This window comes from Equus przewalskii, chromosome 10 (genome assembly GCF_037783145.1).
Source record: "Equus przewalskii isolate Varuska chromosome 10, EquPr2, whole genome shotgun sequence".
NCBI lineage: Eukaryota > Metazoa > Chordata > Mammalia > Perissodactyla > Equidae > Equus > Equus przewalskii.
In genome coordinates, this window is record NC_091840.1 from 33734002 (window position 1) to 33756183 (window position 22182).

At 34.4% G+C, this 22182-nt stretch overlaps 1 protein-coding gene across 3 annotated transcripts in view; it reads left to right on the forward strand.

Moving 5' to 3' along the window:
• Positions 1-22182, forward strand: part of VMP1 (vacuole membrane protein 1) — a 125512-nt gene that overhangs the window by 25065 nt on the left and 78265 nt on the right. The window contains exons 3-5 of one of the 3 annotated variants that reach the window (XM_008541411.2): positions 2760-2895; positions 3956-4046; positions 4864-4974. The exons of 1 other annotated variant lie outside the window; for it this stretch is intronic. In XM_008541411.2, coding sequence (XP_008539633.1) covers positions 2760-2895; positions 3956-4046; positions 4864-4974 — 338 coding nt within the window. The remainder of the gene's footprint in view (positions 1-2759; positions 2896-3955; positions 4047-4863; positions 4975-22182) is intronic. One more of the 3 variants, XM_070562344.1, reaches the window with a different exon arrangement.

Below are 22182 nucleotides of genomic sequence, written 5' to 3' on the forward strand. Positions count from 1 at the left end.
TGGTAAATTTCAGTATATTTGACATTAACTGTGAAAATTGCATCTTTTATTTATTTAGATGATTTAAGTAGGAACTTTATGTCTTTAAAGGAAAAGGAAGGTTTTCCTTTTCTCTTAATTGTAATGGTTTTCTTTTTAACTTCTAAATTGTTTGGCATCCTAAATACATTGCAAATAATATTCCAGCATGGTAATATATGTCGTAGACGTTCTCTTTTATTGGAAGAAATGCAAGCTATCTGAAATAGTAGTTTTTGTTTGTTTTGATCACTACATTGCCTTGCATAACATTTTACAGGACTTATCTGACTTTCAGGTTATGTTGATTGTCAATACCTTTTGCATCGTTTCACCAAGAGTTTGAGGAGTCAAAGATAGGCATTGCATACATCTTAGTCTCTTCCTATTAGGAGCTTTTACATGTTATTTTTTCTTTCCTTTCTTTCAACAAGCATGTACATTTATATGTTCTTCTTCTACTGCTCACCCCTTGGAATTTAAAATTAATGTTAGTGTGACACACTTACTCTTCAGTACCATGGGTTTTTTTTTGTTTTTGTTTTTTTACTTAGTATTTCCTAGAGATTGTGCTATAACTGTACATGAAGAACTTATTCTTTATTATGGCTGCTTAGTATTCCGTTGTATGAGTGTACCATACTTTAATCACTCCTCTGTCCTCTGTTGGTAACATTTAAGTTGTTTACAGTCTTTTGCTAGGACAAATAATGCCTCATTGAATAAACTTGTTCATTTCACTTTACACTTAATCATTCTTAGAAATGAAATTATTGGGTTATACGGTATACACATTTGTAATTTCGATAGATGATGTCAATAACAACTAACCTTAATTGCACACTTACTAAGTGTCAAACTCTTTTGAGAGCTGTACATATATTAACTCATTTAGTCTTTACAATGACCCTAAAGTGCTGTTTTTTAAAAATTATTTTATTAAGGTCATATTGGCTTATAACATTGTGTAAATTTCAGATGTACATTATTATATATCAGTTTCTATGTAGAGTGCATTGTATTCACCAGCAATAGTCTAGTTTTTATCCACCACCATACATATGTGCCCCTTTACCCCTTTCCCCTTCTACACACCCCTTTCCCCTCTGGTAACCACTGGTCGGTTCTCCTTATCCATGTGTTTGTTTATCTTCTACATGAGTGAAATCATATGGTGTTTGTCTTTCTCTGTCTGGCTTATTTCAGTTAACGTAATACCTTCCAGGACCATCCATGTTATCACAAATGGCACAATTTTGTCTTTTTTATGGCTTAGTAGTATTCCATTGTGTGTGTGTGTGTGTGTGTGTGTGTGTGTGTGTGTGTGTACACACCACATCTTCTTTATCCATTTATCTGTTGATGGGCACTTGAGTTGCTTCCATGTCTTTACTATTGTGAATAATGCTGCAGTGAACGTAAGACTGCATAAATCTCTTTGAATTGTTGATTTCATGTTCTTTGGATAAATACCCAGTAGTGATAGCTGGATCATATGGTATTTCTATTTTTAATTTTTTGAGAATTCTCCATACTGTTTTCCTTAGTGACTGCATCAGTTTGCATTCCCACCAGCAGTGTGCAAGGATTCCCTTTTCTCTACATCCTTTCCAACGCTTGTTATTTCTTCTCTTTTTAATTATAGCCATTCTATCAGGTGTAAGGTGATACCTCATTGTAGTTTTTTTTTAACATAGAACTGAGACATTTCACTCTTTTTGCTTATTTATTATTTTTCGGTGAGGAAGACTGGCCCTGACCTAACATCTGTAGCTAATCTTCCTCTTTTTTGTATGTGGGATGCCACTACTGCATGGCTTGATGAGTGGTGCATAGATCTGTGCCCAGGATCCGAACCCACAAACCCCAGATTGCTGAAGCAGAGCAAGTGAACTTAACCACTGTGCCACCAGGCTGGCCCCATCATTGTAGTTTTGATTTGCATTTCACTAATAATTAGTGATGTTGAACATTTTTCCATGTGCCTGTTGGCCATCTGTATATCTTCTTTGGAAAAATGTCTGTTCATATCCTCTGCCATTTTTGATTGGCTTGTTTGTTTTTTTGTTGTTGGGCTATATGAGTTCTTTATATATTTTGGATATTAACCCCTTGTTGGGTATATGATTTGCAGATATTTTCTCCCAATTGGTGCGTTGTCTTTTTGTTTTGTTGATGGTTTCCTTTGCCTTGCAAAAGCTTTTTAGTCTGATGGAATTCCATTTGTTTATTTTTGCTTTTGTTTCCCTTGCCTGAGTAGACATGGTATTCAAAAAGATACTGCTAAGACTGATGTCAAAGAATGTACTGCCTATGTTTTCTTCTTTTTAGAAAAAAGAAAACTGAGGCAAAGAAAGGTTAATTAACTCATCCAAGGTCACATGACTAGTAAGTGGCACAGCCAGGATTTGAAACCAAGTAGTTTGCCTTCACATTTTGAGCTCTAAACCACTTTGCTCTATGATATGATGCTAAATTGGCCTTCATAGAAGGTGGGCCAATTTATATTCCAATAATGTACAAGAAGAAAAAGTTGTGTCTTGACAATAAAATAATTGCAAAAATAATATTAAGAGTAGAGCGGAAGCACCTAGCCAGACTTGTCACAGTGTGAACCACATTGTTTGTTTTTTGAGGTTTATATGCAGTCCGTCGAATGTGGGATGGGAAGGTAGATGAATTTTTAAAGTGATTAGGAAAAGTGAGCATTCTGTTTTATCTTCTGCACTGATGTTTTTCAGACCCCTCTTCAGTGAATGAAAAGAAGAGGCGGGATCGGGAAGAAAGGCAGAATATTGTCCTGTGGAGGCAGCCACTCATTACCTTGCAGTATTTTTCTCTGGAAATCCTAGTAATCTTGAAGGAATGGACCTCAAAGTAAAGAGTCTTCCATTATCTTTTATGTAAACCTATTTACTGAGTTTAGAAGTCTTCAGCAATCTCTTAGTCCTTGCCACCTGCTCTATAAAAATGGATTAATTAAATTTAGAGTGTTATAGGAACATATTTATTTTCTTTTCTGTAGTTTGAAGAAAAATAGATTGGGGGAGCATATTACTATTTGCTCACTGGATTATTGCAGTTGACCACTATCTCATGTTGAATCTTTTATGCAAAGGAGAACACTGAGAACAAGAGTCCTTTTCTTCTAACTTTACCTTCAGGAGAAATCAGGCCTGTGTACGTTAGATACCCTGATTCTTTAGTAGGACAAGGTTCAAGATATGTGGCACTTTTAGTGATAATATGAGGCAATGAAAAAGGACTCTGCCATGGCAGTGTGTTCTATCTTTAAATTTAGTATTTTCAAGCCCTGTTTCAAATATAAAGAACAAGTTGAACTTTTACATACCTTGTCATTATCTGGCTTGCCTTTCCAAGTTATTGTCTGAAATAATATCTTACGTTTTTATCGCACTTAAAATTTATAAAACATTTGTAACATTTTTTGGTTTATTTGATCCTTAAAGCAACTGCATGAAGAAAGTAAAACAAGTATATGATTATTATGATATGATTATGATGATTGTTAGTATTTTAAAAACAAGAAACAATCAGATTGGTTAAGTGTGTTGTTCAAAGTGCAATATTTAAGGGACTCTGACCCAGATCCTCTGACTTGAAGGCTAGTACTCTTTCCATCATATTATAATATCTCTTCCCATTAGAAGTTGTGGTGTAAAACAGATCAATCTTTGGGTAAAGGAAAGGCTACGATTGGTTTATGCTAAGAAGTTGGGTTCTAAACCCATGTAACTTCCCTTGACCCCCTTCAGCATCCCAAGAGACCATATTTTTTAAGGACAGAAGAGCTCAACCCAGAAAGAACTGATTCTGTAGCTGAGCTAACCCAACTGCTTCAGCAAGAAATGGTTTGTAGAGTGATGAACCCTGAAAATGAGACAGATATTTATTTTTTAATTAATTTGTTTTTAAGATTATGGCATCGTCAAAGCATTGTGGCGTCTTTTTTACTGCTGCTTGCTGTGCTTCTAGCTGCGTATTACGTTGAAGGAGCACATCAGCAGGTAAGAGGTTCAGCAGCTGTGTTCCGTTCTTGTACTTCCTCTAATTCCAAACAGTTCTTAAATGGGACTATTGTGGGGCTCATAGAATTTCTACCCTCAACTTTTTTAGGCTTGGTTTTGCTTTCTCAATTTATCTGGTAACTGATATTTTAGTGTCTTACTTTTAAAGCCAAATATTAAAAATATTTTTATAGTAGTTGGTGGCTGCTAAGTATTTATATCTCGTATATATCATTCCTTGTTACCTTCAAGGATTTAAATGTAACTTTCCTGATGGTGTTTAGTCAAAGCAGCATGTATCCTTTAATCGCTACCAAAGTCTTCATATTTCCTATAACATGTTCCTGTGATCCACTCTAACAGATATTCTCATCCTAGATTGAACGTTAGGTTTGATATGTATAAAAAGGGAAATTCTTTTGCCTATAGTCTGTAAATAAAACAAAACTGAAGGGAAAATAGGACAGTTTGTTAATAACTTTAATAAAAAGTTTTTCATAACATTTAAATATCTTTAAAAGTTTTGTTCTCATAGTTATTAGTAATTTGCATTTTTCCTATAAATGTCATTGCAATAGCAGGACTTTAAAGGTCTAGAAATAAAAGCTTTATTCCAATTAGATGAATTTTTTGCCATCTCTGCTATTGCTTAGTAGAGGAATTAGGCCCCTTCACGGGGTTTTTAATTTAATACTGTCTTCCTATGGGAAACTTACTTTAGTTGGTTTGTTTTATTTTGACTGTAGTTGAGAAATACCACATTTCCGTTTAAGAATTCTGGTTGTCTTTTTTTCACTTCATCCCTTTTGTTTTTCAGTATGTGCAACGTATAGAGAAACAGTTTCTTTTGTATGCCTACTGGATAGGCTTAGGAATTTTGTCTTCTGTTGGGCTTGGAACAGGGCTGCACACCTTTCTGCTTTATCTGGTAAGAATAACTTTTAATAAGCAAGATTGAAAGAAATTATGTTTTAATTGGTGCTTTTACTTCGGAAGTTAAAAATTGTTAAGATTTTTATTTAATTACCTTTGTGTTTCGTGAGCATTCTAATCCTCAAATCAGTGCTTTAAGTTTGACTTAGAATTCTATTTGTTTTTCCTTTTGGGTCGAGGATTTGAAAAGAGAAAGGAAAAAAAACCCTTAGGCAAATGAGATTGTTTACTTAAATTTAATTCAGCCAGGAAATGTTTTTCCTTCCAGATTTTGAAATAATAGTTGCTTGCTTGTGCAATTGTCGTTTTAATAGTTGAAGTTATCTAAATGTACAAAATTTCATGTAAGGCTAAAAATTAATTCAGACAGTTTACTTTCTCTCTTAATCAGCAAATGAGACATGGCATCTTCCCTGAGATCCTCAAACACCATGTATACATCTGAATAGTTATTTTGATGTTCTTGTTAGATGTAGTTGATGACATAGTACATGTGTAGAACTGCCTGCTTTCTTAAACCCTATTAAACCAAAGTTTAAGGTGTCCCCCTCCTAAAGAATATTTTTTTACTTAGTTGAAATGATAAAGATAGGAGATGGGTTTTCCTTTGAACATTGACAAATATACTGAAATTATAGCAGAGCTAAGACTAGGAGGTGATGAGCAAACACATCTCGGGCACAGAATTTAAATAGGCACTTTCAGGGTCATGTAAGTATAGGGTGAAGAGTGAGTGCCTCATTAAATTTTGTGCCCTGGATGCCTCCCTACTTTTACTCTATTCCTGTCCCTGAATAATATATTGAAGATAATTCCATATTTGAAAACAGATTGATCTTGATTAGAGACAAGCTGATGAAAAGTTGTCACAGCAGTAGTATTGACTGCTGAATAAAGTTGAACACTGCAAACTCTTCAGATTCTTGGCCACAGTAAGTTCATTTCTGAAGCAGGAATGATGAGTATTAAGGAATGATTGTTCAGAAAGCTGCTGAATTAATGGTCTGAAGAATAACTTGAGAATTAATCTATAATACATAACTTCTCCAAGTTTATGGGAGTTTAAAACCTGGAATTTTAGAATTCTATTCATGATTACTTGTTGAATTTATCTCAAATACGGACATAAATCCTAGGGAAGTATCCCATATCACTGTTTCTTTAATAGCTACATTCTTAGAAGTATACTACTACACTAGAGGTTGAGGCAGAGGGGAAAAGAAGGAATTACAGGCTACAGGTTACCTTCTGTTCTTTTCTAGACCTATCCTCTGAGATTCCTTGGGAAACCCAGATTAAGGAACTCATTTGTAGCATTTGATTAATTTGGAAGTATCTGAAAAGCAGCCTGTATAGCAGATTCTACTGAACCTTAAAAGGGATTCTAGTGAACTTTGTAACATGCACAGTCAGTTTGAATAAAGAAATTTGAAACATGGAAGTTTCATGTTTCCTGTTTCTTCTCTTATCCATGAGAAACATTTATAAAATGTCTTGATGTGAAAACATTATTTAGTTCCATTGATCCATGTATCTAGTAAAGGCTTTAGAAACATAAAAATAAACATTTGTTGCAAAATTCATTTGAGTGAAAAATCACGTCTTTGCTTCCATAAATTAAGTAGTAATTTCTGCCCCTGATCAGAGTGTAGGTTTAATGGAATATGGTTAGACTGTTCACAAGTTTAGAAGGAATTCTTCAAGAGCTATTTGAAGGAAGATATCACTCTTTCATTATACATACTCAGTACTGTATATATTATCTGGTTCAGCAAGTATGAACATATAATCAAGGAACATCTGAAACTGTGTTGCATTATACGTAAAAGCTATATAAAAGCTTTGTGGCATTATCACTGCTCATTAAACTGGGGTCCAGGATGGATCAGGCTACTTTTTTTCAGTGTTAGGTAAATTTTATTTTTGTTTGTTTGTTTGTGAGTAGCATTTAGAATTATTCTAAATGCCTTAAAATTAAATATGAGTAAAATAACCCGATCTGCAGTTTATGAATATATAATTCTGGCTATAGTTTAGGAGATGGATTGAAGGTGGGAGAGAAGATGGGCAGTTACGATAATCCTTCTGAGAGACTCAGGCTTCCATAGAGATAGCAGGAAGCATGGAGAGGAAGGGCTATTTACAAAAAATAATTTGCAGGGAGAGGTCAAGCAGAATAAAGACAAAAAATGGCATAAATCTTTAATGTTTCAAAAGAGTGGTTGGAGTGGCAATGGCATTAGAATGAAATAGGACAAATCTTAGAGAAATTTTATTGATAAAATTAAAAATATGTTGTGGTTCAGTATGGGGGAGGAAGGAGCCAAAGATAACTGTTGTTTTTTGACTTGACTGAGTAGATGTTGATACCATTAACCGAATAGAAAACAGTTATGTGTTCACTTGTTCATTCAGTACATATTATAAGTATCTGAAAAGAGAAATTTAAAGAGCTATTGTAATTGTCTTGCAAGGTAAATGAGATCTTCTCCTGATCCAGGTAGGTTGCTAGTGCCAGTAGTTAGATGGAAAGAAAAGGGAAATTTGTAGAGGACTAAGAACACTTTCTTTTCCTTTTCCTTTTTTTTTTAATTAATAGGCTTTATTTTTTAGACTAGTTTTAGGTTTACAGGAAAATTGAGCAGAAAGGATAGAGAGTTCGCATATAGCTTTACGCATACATAGGCACACACACTCACATTAAAAAAAATTTTTTTTATAAACTTAAAAATCCCCTATTTTTAAAAAATTGGTTTTTTTAAATTGAAGTATAATTGACGTAATATTGTATTAGCTTCAGGTATACAATATAATGATAGTTTCCCCTATAAACATTTTGCTTTAGTGTAGTACATTTGTTACAATGGAGGAACCAATATTGATACGTTATTAACTAAAGTGCATTGTTTACATTAGAATTCACTGTGTTTTATAGTTCTATGGGTTTTGCATATTGCATAATGTTATGTATCCTCCATTACAGTATCATACAGAATAGTTTCATTGCCCTAAAAATACCCTGTGCTCCATCTGTTTATTCCTACCTCCCAACCCCATGAACCCTTAGCAACTACTGATTCTTTTACTGTCTCTAGAAGTTTTGGCTTTTCCAGAATGTCATATAGTTGGAATTATACAGTATATATCTTTTTTTTGCCTGGCTTTTTTCACTTAGCAGTATGCATTTAGAGTTCTTCCATGTCTTTTCATGGCTTAATGTCTCATTTCTTTTTATTGCTGAATAATATTCCATTTTCTGGATGTCCCACCGCAGTTTGTTTACCCATTCACTTATTGAAGGACATCATGGTTGTTTTCAAGTTATGGCAATGGATAAAGCTGCTATGAACATTTGGTGCAAGTTTTTGTGTGGATGTAAGTGTTCAAGTCATTTGGGTAAATACCTAGTGCATGATTCGTGGATCATGTATATTAATTGCTGGTATATAGGAAAGCAGTTGACTTTTGTGTATTAACCTTATATCCTATAACCTTCCTATATCACTTAATAGTTTTAGGACTTTTTTGTCGATTCTTTATGATTTTCTGCATATATAATTATTTCATCTGCAGATAAAGACAGTTTTATTTCTTCCTCCTTAGTCTGTCTGTATACCCTTTCATTTCCTTTCTTGTCTTACTGCTTTAGCTTGGTCTTCCAGTCTAATGTTGAATAGGAGTGGTGAGAGAGGGATATCCTACCTTGTTCCCTATCTTAGTGGGAAAGCCTCTAGTTTCTCACCATTAGGTATTGTGTTAGCTGTAGGTTTTTTGCAGATGTTCTTTATCCAGTTGAAGCTCACCTCTCTTCCCAGTTTGCTGAGAGTTTTCGTCATGAATCGGTGTTAATGGCTGGCCCTATGGCCTACTGGTTAAGTTTGGTGTGCTCTGCTTCAGCAGCCTGGAGTTCACGGGTTCAGATCCTTGTGCGGACCTCCACCGCTTCTCAGCCATGCTGTGGCAATGACCCTCATACAAAGGAGGAGGGTTGGCAACAGATGTTAGCTCAGGGCGAATCTTCCTCAACAACAACGACAAAATTTGATCCGTGTTTAGGAAACTATTCCAAATAATCTCTGGTTACATTTTAAAAACTTAAAATTTTTTTGGTGATGGATGGTTGACGGAGTTTTATCATTATAGATCACCACTCCTTTTGTTTTATATTTGTGAAATGTGATTGCATTTGGAAAGTCCTAATTATACCTCCTTTTGTTTATGAGCCTATACATAATACTCACTTAGGGAGATGTGACAGAAACATTCTCATGTCATACATTTTTGCTCTGATGAAATAGGTACCTTTTCCATACTCATATAACTCCTCAGTCAAGAAAACAAGTGACCATATTAGGACAGTAGTCTGATCAGAAATAAAACTCTCCCTTTGACAATAATTTACAGCAAAATTGGTGAAAAAGAAACCAAGTTTAACAAAGGAAGAAGATTTAATTCGTTCTTCATCATGATTTTCTTTACTGGAAATCATGGCTTAAAAGGGAAATAGGAAAATTTTTCCTGAATAGGCAAAATTTCCCAATTACATTCTTTCCAGTATGGAAGTTACGTCTTTTAGAAGTATCGTTTAATTAAAACTCATTGTACAACTAAACGGTGATCTAAAAGTGTTACCATATTTCCAAAAATATTAGATACCATATATCTGCCTTTAAAATGGAAAAGTTGTCTTGATTTTTAAGTTCATCAAGAAACAATTTCATTTATATTTTTAGATATAATTGAAAAGTTATACCTTAATCCAGATGTTCTAGAAATCCTCATCACTTCTTTAAACATTTGAAAGAAGAGTAGTTGTTTGATCCGCATTAAACTTAATGAAAATCAGCAGGAAAAAAGATTAGTTTGGGCTACTATCAAATTTTGTAAATTGATTTGAAAACAGTAGAAATCTAGTAGTTTGCAGAGAACAGATATCTAGCCACAACGGAAAAGTTAAATACTGTTTATACAGGCATAAAGATTGCCAGCCAGAGAGGAAGAGATGAAGGGAAAAGTGAATGGATTCCTTCTTAAGGCTCAAGGAGAGTTAGTTGGCCCTCTAACGTTAGTTGGTTTGTTCCATTAGTTTTAATAGTCAGCAAATGGACTTGGAAGGTCTGTTAATTCCCTGAAACACTATGCATGTTGTTATGTGTTTTTGCAAAAGTGCATCTTTCTGGCAAAAAGGACCTATTGTATTAGATTCTCCAAAGACTCTGTAACCCCTAAAAAGTTAAGAACCACTCTTCTAGAACTCTTTTTCTAACTATGTCTATATTTGGCTGCCACTAGGTGGCATTGCTAATACAACCAATATGTGTACTATTTTTGCAGGTTCTACTCTGGATAAATATGAAAGCCTCAAATAGCTCTACTTAGATTAGAGGCATATTCTATTATTTATCTGTATTTATGCCTACATAATACCAGTTAATACATGTGAGTGAACATAAGTTTTCTTAACAATTTCCCACCTTCATTAGTTAGTTTTTTTTTTTTTTTAAAGATTTTATTTTTATTTTTTTTTCCTTTTTCTTTTTTTAAAGATTTTATTTTATTTTTTTTTCTTTTTCTTTTTTTAAAGATTTTATTTTATTTATTTATTTATTTTTTCCTTTTTCTCTTCATTAGTTAGTTTAACAGTTATCAGTCCGCCTTTCTTTCCATTGTGACATATGTTTACATGCAGGACATATTCTCATGGCATGCCTGGGTTTAGATATAATGCCATAATTCCATCTTTTTCTTTAATATTCAAGAATATGCAAGAGATTTTAGGTGATTTTGTTATGAGACTGAAATTTTTCGTTCCTATCATGGGAGGTAATAGTGCATATTCAGAGTCAAACAACTGGGTTTGAATATGTGGTCAAATAGTACTATGCGATATTTGGCAAATTTTTTAACTTTTAAACCTCAGTTTATTCAGCTGTAAATGGGAATGATAATAATGGTACCTATCTCATAAGACTGTTTTGAGGATTAAATTAAATAACGCATGTACACTTTTCAACTCAGTGGCTGGTATATATAATGTGCTCAATAAATGACAGGTGCTATTTTAATTATTATTATCATTATTCTTACTCCAATTTTATTTTTAAAAAGCAATCATTTTCAATTTACATGCTTTAGCTATTATTCTTTTTTTTTTAAGATTGACACCTGAGCAAACATCTGTTGCCAATCTTCTTGTTTTTCCTTCTTCTTCTCTCCAAAGCCCCCCAGTACATAGTTGTATATTCTAGTTGTAGGTCCTTCTGGCTCTGCTATGTGGGATGCCGCCTCAGCATGGCTTGATGAGCGGTGCTAGGTCCGCACCTGGGATCCAAACTGGTGAAACCCTGGACTGCCAAAGGGAGTGTGCAAACTTAACCACTCAGCCATGGGGCCAGCCCCTAGCTATTATTCTTAAGAAATTATAAGCAGCATTTCCCACAGTTGATTTTTTTTTTTTTTTTGAGTAAGATTAGCCCTGAGCTAACATCTGCTGCCAATCCTCCTCTTTTTGCTGAGGAAGACTGGCCCTGAGCTAACATTCGTGCCCATCTTCCTCTACCTTATATGTAGGACGCCTACCACAGCATGGCTTGCCAAGCGATGCCATGTCCGCACCCGGGATCTGAACCGGCAAACCCCAGGCCGCCAAAGCAGAACATGTGCACTTAACTGCTGCGCCCCTGGGCTGGCCCCCACAATTGATTTTAATGTAGCAATATATCATGGCATAGTTGAAGACCACTGATAATTGTTCCATTTCCAGTGATAATAGATTAGGCAGTTTGGATCAACTCTCTCGAGAAAGTGTCTTAAAAAGGTTGGTAAAATTTAAAACATCTTTTTAAAGCATCATAGACATAAAAAGAGAGCAAAGAATTACAAAGCCAACATCTAGGTTAAAGAGGAAACCCAGAGAGGTGAGACTGGCTAAGAAGCTGCCCTGATAAACCAACAGGCTTTGGATTCGTACACTAAAGGCCCATACTTTAAACGTAAGGATGAACTAGATATAAATCAGCCCTTACAGGGGCTGAAGCTCAGGCTTAAATTTTAAGTCTAAAGGAAAATAAAATCATCCTAGGCTTCATATTAACTCTGTATTTTTCATATATAAATTAGGCACTCAATCAAAATTAATCAGGTATCTGAGGAGACAAGATAATTTGATCAAAACAAAGAAACAATAGAAACAGATCCACAGGGGATCCATTTAATGAAGTTATTAGACATGTACTTTAATCCAAAATCAGTGTGTTAAAAAAGTAAAAAACAAGTTTGCGTATTTTGCCAGAGAATTAGAAACTATAAAGGAGAGCCAAATGGAAATTCTAGAATTAAAAAACCATAAGAACATTAAAAAGCATAGTAGCTGAAATTAAGAACTCAATTAATGTTCTTTCGGTAGCCACAGCTAAGAGAAGACTAATGGACTGCAAAATAGGCCAGAGAAAAATATCCAAAGCAAAGAAGGAGAGATGAAGAAAAAGATATACTATCTTCAAAGGATCTCCAGTAAGACTGATTTCTTGCTGTCATTGATTTGGTTGAAAAGTCAGCTAACAGTGGAATGGTATCTTTAAAGGGCTAAAAGAAAATAACTACCAACAGAGGATTCTGCACTCAAAATGTCCCATGAACAGTGTAAAATAAAGATATTTTCAGAAAGCAGAAAGTTTGTCAACTAGCAAACATGCTCTAAAGAAAATACTAAAAGATGTTCTTTGAATGGAAGAAAGTGATTCTAGATTGAAGCCCAGAGAATCAGGAATGGATGAAGAGTACTAAAAGGGTAAATTTAAATTAAGATTGACATTAAAAGCAGTAGTGATATTGTCTTGAGAGATTTAAAATATATAGCAAGAATTAAAATACATGATCTACAAATCAGATGTGGAGTAATTGAAATTAAGTTATTCTAAGGTCTTTGCATTGCCCTTGAAAAGGTAAGATATTAATTTATATAAGAGTTTAATAAATAAGGATCTATATTACAATCTTTAGGGTAAGCGCTACACGATTATATAAATATCAAGCTAGTAAGGGAGGTGAAAATTTAATAATCTTTTTTTTTTTAAAGATTTTATTTTTCCTTTTTCTCCCCAAAGCCTCCCAGTACATAGTTCTGTATTCTTCGTTGTGGGTCCTTCTAGTTGTGGCATGTGGGACGCTGCCTCAGCGTGGTTTGATGAGCAGTGCCATGTCCGCGCCCAGGATTCGAACCAACGAAGCACTGGGCCGCCTGCAGCGGAGCACGCGAACTTAACCACTCGGCCACGGGGCCAGCCCCGAAATTTAATAATTTTTAAAAAGCCAAGCCAAAGGAGGGCAAGAAAGGAGACAAAAGGAACATAGAACAGGCAGGATAAGTAGTAAGCATTCGGTGGTTGATTTAAATCCAAATATGTTAATAATTATACAAATGTAAATGGAATAAATGTTCCTCCCAATTGTCCAAATAAATGTTAAAAAAAACTTCAACTATCTGCTAAATACAAGCTACATACCTAAAATATGACTGCACAGAAAGATTAATAGTACAAGGATGGAAAAAGATGAGCTGTTCAATTCAAGTAAGAAAAAGCTTATGTAGTTATACTGAAATCAAAGTAGAGTATGATACAAGAAGTGTTAATAGATAGAACACATCCATTATTAATAGTAAAAGATTCAATTCACCAGGAAGATGCGAGTTCAGATTTGTATTTGTCTGATAATACATACTCAACATATAAAAAGCAAAACTTGGCAGAAATACTAAGAGAAGGGAATAACTTCCACAAACTTGGAGGATTAAGAGGAGAGTATAGCACAGTTTTGGATACAAGATCAACACGTATATAATAATCATATTTCTATATGCTACAGTAAACATTTAGAGAATGAAATTTTTTAGAAGGTAGCACTTATAATAGCATTTTTTTAAAAAAACAAAAAGCTGAGAATAAATCTAATAAAAGATATGCTTTGCCTCTACATAAAATTGTAAAATATTATTGGAAGCAAAAAGATCTAGATGAAAGAAGGGATATATCATGTTTGTGGATTAGAAGACAGTCTTGTAAGGCTATTAGTTATCCCAGTTTTTCTAGAGAATCAGTACAATATCAGTCAAAACTTGAGTATGGATTTTTATGGAAACTGACAAACTGATTGAAAAAAATTTTCATTACAGTAGCTTTATAGTAAGTCTTGACAACCAATAGAATATGTCCCTCTATTGTGTGTTTGTGTTTCTTAATCTGGATAGAGGATACCTGTGTCTGTAATAATTCATTAAGATATGTGCATTATGCACTTTTCTATATGACATATTGTTTTAGTACACAGATTCTTTTCATTTAGAATTTTATAGTCATTTTTGCCTAAGTACGTCTGGATAATATCTGCTGTGGTTATTTTAAATTGGTATCTAACTGCTTCCTAAAATCACAAATGTTCCATTAAGATAACATTCATTTTTCTGAGACCTTTTCGAACTAAGACTGAGAACAAATGGGTTATATTCTCAGAAAATTGAATTCTTTCATAAAAGCATCACTGTGGTAATTCATTTCAGTTTACTTCAAAAAGCTTGAACATTTACTCTGCAAAAGATTCTGAAATACTATATGGACTACAAAAGGAATTGGACAAATAGAGCAAAAGATATATATTACATAATTATACTATGGGACATTGTGATAAGTGCTATCATAGTCATATACATAAATTACTATGGGACCCCTGAAATAGGGAGAAATTCTCTTGCAGGAAGAAGAGTAGGAGAAGTTCTTGAAAATGGGTTTGTTGAGGGAAGGGCAGTCGATGCAGAGATGTGAAAGTAGGGTATGTTGGAAATGGAAAAAAGACCCATTGTGAGAAAATAGGTGGTGCCAAATGGTGGAGAGCTTTGAAAGTCAAACTTGGGAGTTTAGGTTTTATATGTCATAAGGAGTTATTCAAACAAGCATTAACATAATATGTGTTTTTAGGAGCATAACTCTGGCAGCATTGTGGAGGGTAGATTTGGCGGAGAAGCAACTAAGAGTAAGGAGTTCAATTAGCAGGCAATAGTACAGCTGAGAGGTAATAATTACCTGATCTAACACAGTGACAGTAGGAAGGATTTCAAATTTGGGGGATTGGATAGTGTGTGGGAGTGAAAGTAGCCAAAATAATAAAAACTGTACTAAAAATATGAGCTTCACTTCTAAAATAAAAGCTCTTTGAGGGCAGGGATTTTATTTTTTTCTATTTTGCTTACTGCTGTATTCCAAGTATCCGGAACAGTATCAGGTGCGTACTGGGCGCTCAATAAATGTATGTTGAATAAATCAATGTAAAATAAAATCTTTGAAAAATCCTATAGAGGGGAAGGGGAGACAGAATAATTGGACTTCTTTTATTAGCAAAACAGTTTGTCCCTGTTATGTGAGTATTATTTGTGACTGTTGATGAAAGGTGATCTAATCTGTATATAGCTTTTTCTCATTTTGCTTAGTAGTTTTATATTAAACATCAGTACATCCTCTTTTTTATTTCTGCAGCAGATAAAACTGAATCTACTCCCTGCTTTACAAACAACATTTTAATATGCTCTTTGCATTAAATTTACTTACATTTAGATAAAGAACAAGCACAGTGAATGATTTAAAATGTAATGTTTTAAAAATTTCCTGTATACCAACATGATCTTGATATATCTGTATAGTAAGGTATGTTATATTTTGATATAAGGAAAGAATCCTTATTAAATAACTAATTAGAAAATAAATAGCGTTTGTAAACTGCTTTTCTTCTGATTTTATTTCTTATGCAGGCACATCTTTTTGTTCTTTTGTTTCATGTCTTATTTCATGAGCAAATGTTGCCTGGCAATGAGTGCAAGTTATATTCATTTGCTTTACTTGTGTTTTTTTATAAGTAGATCAGATGCAAAAAAATCTTCTGTGGCTGGCAGATTTTTCTGAGATCACATCTGCTAAGCACTCTTCTATTGGATATTAATCTCCAGAAATCCATTCACAAATTTATTTTAGTCTTAGCAGGCATATAGCAGGTTTCCTTTCAAGAGATCCAGAACATGAGTGATCCAGGAATGCTTACTTACTAGTCGAAATTATGCCCAGAGCAAAAACAATAAGTTAATGAAGGGAACGTGGCTGCTGTTAACCTTTTTGGTGCATCTCTGTTTTTGGATGAGTCAAAATTTCCACCTTAATAATGGCCTTACCCAGGGCTAGACAGTCCATGGGTCAGCACTTTTTCTGTAAAGCGACAGATAGTGAATACTTTAGGCTTTGCAGGGCATACAGTCTCTCTTGCAGCTCCTCAGATCTGTCATTGTAATGAGAAAGCATCCAAGGACAGTGTGTAAAGGAATGAATGTGACTGTTTTCCAATCAGCTTTTATTCACAGAAAGAGGTGGCAGACTAGATTTGATCTGCGGGCTGTAGTTTGCTAAGCCTTGCTCTGACTCGTGGGATGATGACAGTACACCAGAAGAAGCATAGTGAGCTTCAGAGCCTTAGTGAATTAGCCACCTTCTAAGGATTTTTGCATGACGTTGTGCATTTGATTCATCCATTTACCAAAAAAGGATTCTCTCTTCTCTCTTCTGCGTCAGAGTATTAGATTTAACGTGATGTTTTAGAAAAGAATATAGTTGTGCGAGTGCTGGAGCAGTCTAGAAAACCATCAAGGGAAAAAGACAACTTTTCCTGAAGAGAAAAGTGGAAAAAATTCTTCCAAATGAGCTGCCTAATGGCAGCAAGATTTAGTTCTAATTCCATGTTTTAACCACTACTGTGTGCGGTTATTAAATACCGGCTTTCATAACATTACAATCATTTTGAAAAATAAATAATTTATGGATTAAGTTTAGATTGTTATAAACAATTGGGAGAAGTGGTGGGATTATTTCATTAGCCACTTTAGGATTATTTCCCATTACTAGAAAAATATGATTCATAATTCTCTAAACAACCAGGTTGACAAAAATAGGAACTTTGGTATGTGATAATGAGAAATGTATCTCAGACATGCTCCTTATATGCACGTACATTATTATTCATCAAGTTACAGGACAAGCAGATGATTAAAGAGCCATTTGTAAACTGTATGTGCCATTAATGATTTATAAAGTCTGTTATGTTTAACAATAACAAAGAGAATGAGTTCTTTGGCAGGAATTTACGAGTCTCAAGTCATTACGAACAGTTTTTGACACTAGGTGGAGTAGTTTCCTGAAGAATGGCTTAACAAGCCCTGTATTACACCTTTCAAACAAGCCCAGCTCCTAGACAAAGACCTCTAATGAGAACAAAAACTATCAACAATTATTTTATAATTTTAAAAGGCACCCAAATATTGAGCTATAAATAGAAGGCTGAGTATATTTTACAGACAACTTTTCTCTTTGGCATATATCTTAACCATTGAATTCTCTCACCTTTTGGGATCAAAATGGGAGGAATTTTCACATGTTGAAAGCATTGGAGTGGTCCTATCTAGATGTGGTTGGGATGTAGAAAAGTTTTGAAACTATTCAATTACGTTGTAGAATAGATTAGTTTTTATTAGAAGCTATAACGTCAAAGCATTATCATCTGAATGGTATTTATGAATCATCTGTTTAATATGACCATTTTAATAGAAAAAATATTTGGCTCTTTGTTATAAAATAAGTACAAAGAAAGTTAGTTGTGAGATATTTGTCCCTGTGTAAGAGTCATAAGTCTGTTTATGCTTTAAAATTTAGGATTATTTCATCAATAAAATATGTGGCAAAAATTATAAATTTAAAAAGTCTGACATCTTGATTGCTATTGAATATTATGGAACACCTCTGTATATAGTACCCTGTTTCCTTTAATAAACAAGTACTTTGTAGTGTGTGTATAGTATGCTAATATAAAGCTGTTTTTTTCCTTAGGTATAGACATTTCCTATAGTTTTTGACTCTTGGCTGTTTATTGCCTAAAGTAAATGTTATTTGGAAAACTGCATGGATATGGATTGAAATGAAATAGTGAAGTTTCAGAAAGGGAAATTGTTTAATGTCATGAGATGGAATAATTCTTTTTAAAAAATTGTTAGCCAATCTCTTTCCCTTTTTTCCTGCTTGACTTCTGATTATTGCTTCATTGCTCACCTTTCTATCCCTCCGTAAGACACGAAAGGAGAGATATTGCCAAAAGTAAGGTTCTAATGCAAATTGATATTGCTCTATATAGGTATAATGACTCTGGCTATAAGCATGCAGTGACTCAGGGCTCTTGCGGGAAAACCAACAGGCCTTTCTTAGAAAAGGTCTGTTTGCCCTTTTTTTTTTGATGAGGGCAGGATCAACTCTTCTCCCTTTCTTTCCCTACGAATGACTCATGTATTAACTCTTAAGAGCATCACCACATCAAAAGAAGAAACCAAGGTCTCCAGGACCTACGACTGGGTTTTCACCAGACAAAAGGGGTATGCACAGACTGGGTGACTTCCTGCCCTCAAGTCACTATTTATTAATGTGTGCTTAAATAAAAGCTAAGATTCAGTTCAGCTGAAATCTCTTCTGTTGGGTATATATTTTAAACAATTTATAATAACCTTTTTTTAAGCTCTCTCTATAAATATGTGGTCCATTTCTCCTAAGCGCTTAAGTCAACTTTATGTTCGAAGGTTGCTTAGGTTTAGAGAAGAAAAGCAAAACATGTCTTTGTTTATAGATTGATTCATATAATAAAAATGACTTCAAAGACAGGTCCTGAAAACTTGAGCTATAGAGCTTAGACATTTTTTGTTTTGATTAGCAGTTTTATACTTATCATAACACTATATCGTCTCATATATTCTTACCCTGTTACCTAGGTTGTGCAGGCATTATTATCATTATTGTTATTTTTATTACTATTATTATTAGGCTTTTTATCAAATGAGGAATGTGAGATAGAAGTCTGATTACATCTGGTAAGTTATTAACAGATTCAGAAAACTAAAACCCACATTAACTAGTGCCCAGATTACGGCTTTTTGACATACTGTACAACATTTTATGGAGAGGGACCAGAGGCTTAATTTGTACACTTGGGACCTTCTTCACAAAAAGAATATAAACACTAGTTAAACTTCTCAGTGCCCGTTTGGAATCAGTAGTTTTATGCTCTAACCTCCTAGAATTGTTTGCTTTACACCATAACCTTAGGTAAGTTGTTTTCTGACTATGATGAGGAAACCAATGATTAAAAGAATTTGAAGAGTAGAATCCCTGTTTGCAAAAGCATTTATAAAGTCCCCTGAAAGTTGGACTTAAAGAAAACAAAGGTTTTTGCAAGTCATACAGACGACTGTTTGTCATCTTTCATTTATTTATCACCCAGATATTCCTAATGAATCACATTCTAGACTAACCACTGACTCCTTTTGTTCCTTAGTGAAGGAGTATGGCAAACAAATGTTTTCCCAGTGAATCAGCACAGGATTCTTGATTTTATTACCTTTGCCCTAAACTTTCCAGACAAAACTAATTGGAAATTTTGCCTTTGGGATCTCACTTGACTTCTGTGTATGGATGATGGATTAGGCTATGAATTGACATTACAGATGTTGTGCAAACAATTGCAGTCTTTAGGAATGTTTTATCAGTTCTGTGGGAGCCGCCTAGAATGTAAGAATGTTTGTCTGTCTGTCTTCTCGTCTTCCTTACAAAAACTCGTACATACACATACTGCACTCTTAATGTGACATGATATTCTTCATCTTGGTTGATAAAGAGGCTTGACTAAATTAGGCTCATAGTTAACTATTATGACCATTTTAGGTTTTTACTTTTTAAAAAAAGTCTCTGGAAGAAAAGGCCCTAAAATAAACCCAACAGTAAAGTTCAGAATCCAGAAAACTTTCTTTTTTTTTTTTTAATGAAGCAGCAATGCATATACTAGTTTGTCATTTTAATAATATAATTTTTTTCAGGGATTAAGGTATGAATATCACACACTCTCCTTACGAAGACCCTAATTTGTGTTTGTGGCACCAGGACTTCTTTCTCAGAGCTTTTATAGGTACTGCATTATTATCAGGCCACTGTTTAGAACTTCTCTTCACTGCCAGATTAGGATAGTTTTGTGTGGTATAATTTCAGGAATGATAATTTTATCTCTTTAGGACAATTTTTTAAATTAGAAATTTCTCTTAATTAGAACTATAACTAATAGTTATATTAGTTATTATTAGTTATAATAGTTATATATGAAGCTAGAGTAAAATTTGATCCCATTGGGTTGTCTCTGTCAATTTTTTTCAATCACTAAAACTTACTGTTTTACACTGCTCATGAAAGAATATTATAGAAATGTAACTTTTAAAATTTATCTGAAAAGAATATTTTAAAAGTTAAAATACTTCTTCCACAAATACCTATATCTGCTCTTATTAGAAATCTTACCCCCTGATCTAACTGTGGTTTTGCTCTCACCCAGACATACTCTTGCCTCTCCAAGCAGTATATCTTTTATCCTAGACAAGGCAAAATTATTCCATTATCAAAACTTTGGAAAATATAATGTAATACAGCTCATGAGACTAGATATATGAGGCTTTGAACTGAAGCAAAACCAGATGTTCAATATGACACAAATAGCTGAACTGCCTTGTTGAATTGACTTTACTTAGAATGACTATAATGACTCACAAGCCCTCCCAAACAAAGACCCTAAAACCTGTCACTCTGATGAGATTATAGCATTTCTTCATAATCTTAAAGTTTAACCTTCTTATCATTAAAAGGAACTTTCATTGGTGGTAATTAGGAACTCTGAGGGGCTATGTGTGCAGTGAGTGAATGTTACTTGTGACCTGGTCGCTAACTAGGGAATTTATAGAGTCTCCTAGGTTTTATATAGCTGTTTAGCTTCTTTTGATTACCACCACACAGATTAAAGGGCAATATTCTTATCTGGAGAAATTAACCTTTGAAGACTTCATTTGCCACTTTTCCTTAAGAAGTATTCCTTGTATTGATCTTTACCTTGCCACATGGCACGTTCTTTTAAATGTGCTAAGACTCGTTTTATACCACAACATGTGGTCTGTCTTGGTGAATGTTCCATGAGTACTTGAAAAGAATATGTGTTTGGGGGCTGGCCCCGTGGCCGAGTGGTTAAGTTCGCGCCCTCCGCTGCAGGCGGCCCAGTGTTTTGTTGGTTCGAGTCCTGGGCGTGGACATGGCACTGCTCATCAAACCACGCTGAGGCAGCATCCCACATGCCACAATTAGAAGGACCCACAACAAAGAATATACAACTATGTACCAGGGGGCTTTGGGGAGAAAAAAGGAATAAAACTTTTAAAAAATCTTTAAAAAAAAAAAAGAATATGTGTTTGGCTATTGTTAGGTGAAGTGTTGCCTATTATTCAAATCTTCTATATCCATACTGGCTGTCAATTATCCCCTCTGATTGCTTTTAAGATTTTCAACTACTGATTATCAACTCTTAAGAGAAGGGCGTTGAAATTTCCAACTATAATTGTGGATTTATTTCTCCTTTCAGTTCTGTTAGTTTCTGCTTTAATATTCTGACACTCTGTTATTACATGCCTACACATTTAGGATTGTTCTGTCTTCCTGAGAATTAGCCCTTTTATCATTATGGAATGTCCTTATTCATCTCTAGTAATATTTTCTTTTCTGAAGTCTACTTTTTCTGATATTGGTATAGCCACTCCATCTTTTTTATGATTATTTTTAAATGGTTTACCTTTTTTCATCCCTTTACTTTTACTGTTGGGTCTTGATGATTAAAATGAGTTTCTTATAGACAGCATGTACTGAGGTCTTGCTTTTTAATCCAGTTTGACACTCTCTGCCTTTTCACTTGTATGTTTGGTCCATTTATAATTAATATTGTTATCAATATGGTTGGGTTTAAGTTTACTCACAAACTATTTGTCCCACCTATTTTTTATTCCTTTCCTACCTTCTTTTGGATTCCACATTTATTTTATTATTTTTTAAAGATTTTATTTTTTTCCTTTTTCTCCCCAAAGCCCCCTGGTACATAGTTGTATATTCTTAGTTGTGGGTCCTTCTAGTTGTGGCATGTGGAATGCCGCCTCAGCATGGCCTGATGAGCGGTGCCATGTCTGCTCCCAGGATTTGAACCGGCGAAACCCTGGGCTGCCACAGTGGAGTGCACAAACTTAACCACTCAGCCACGGGGCCGGCCCCCTACATTT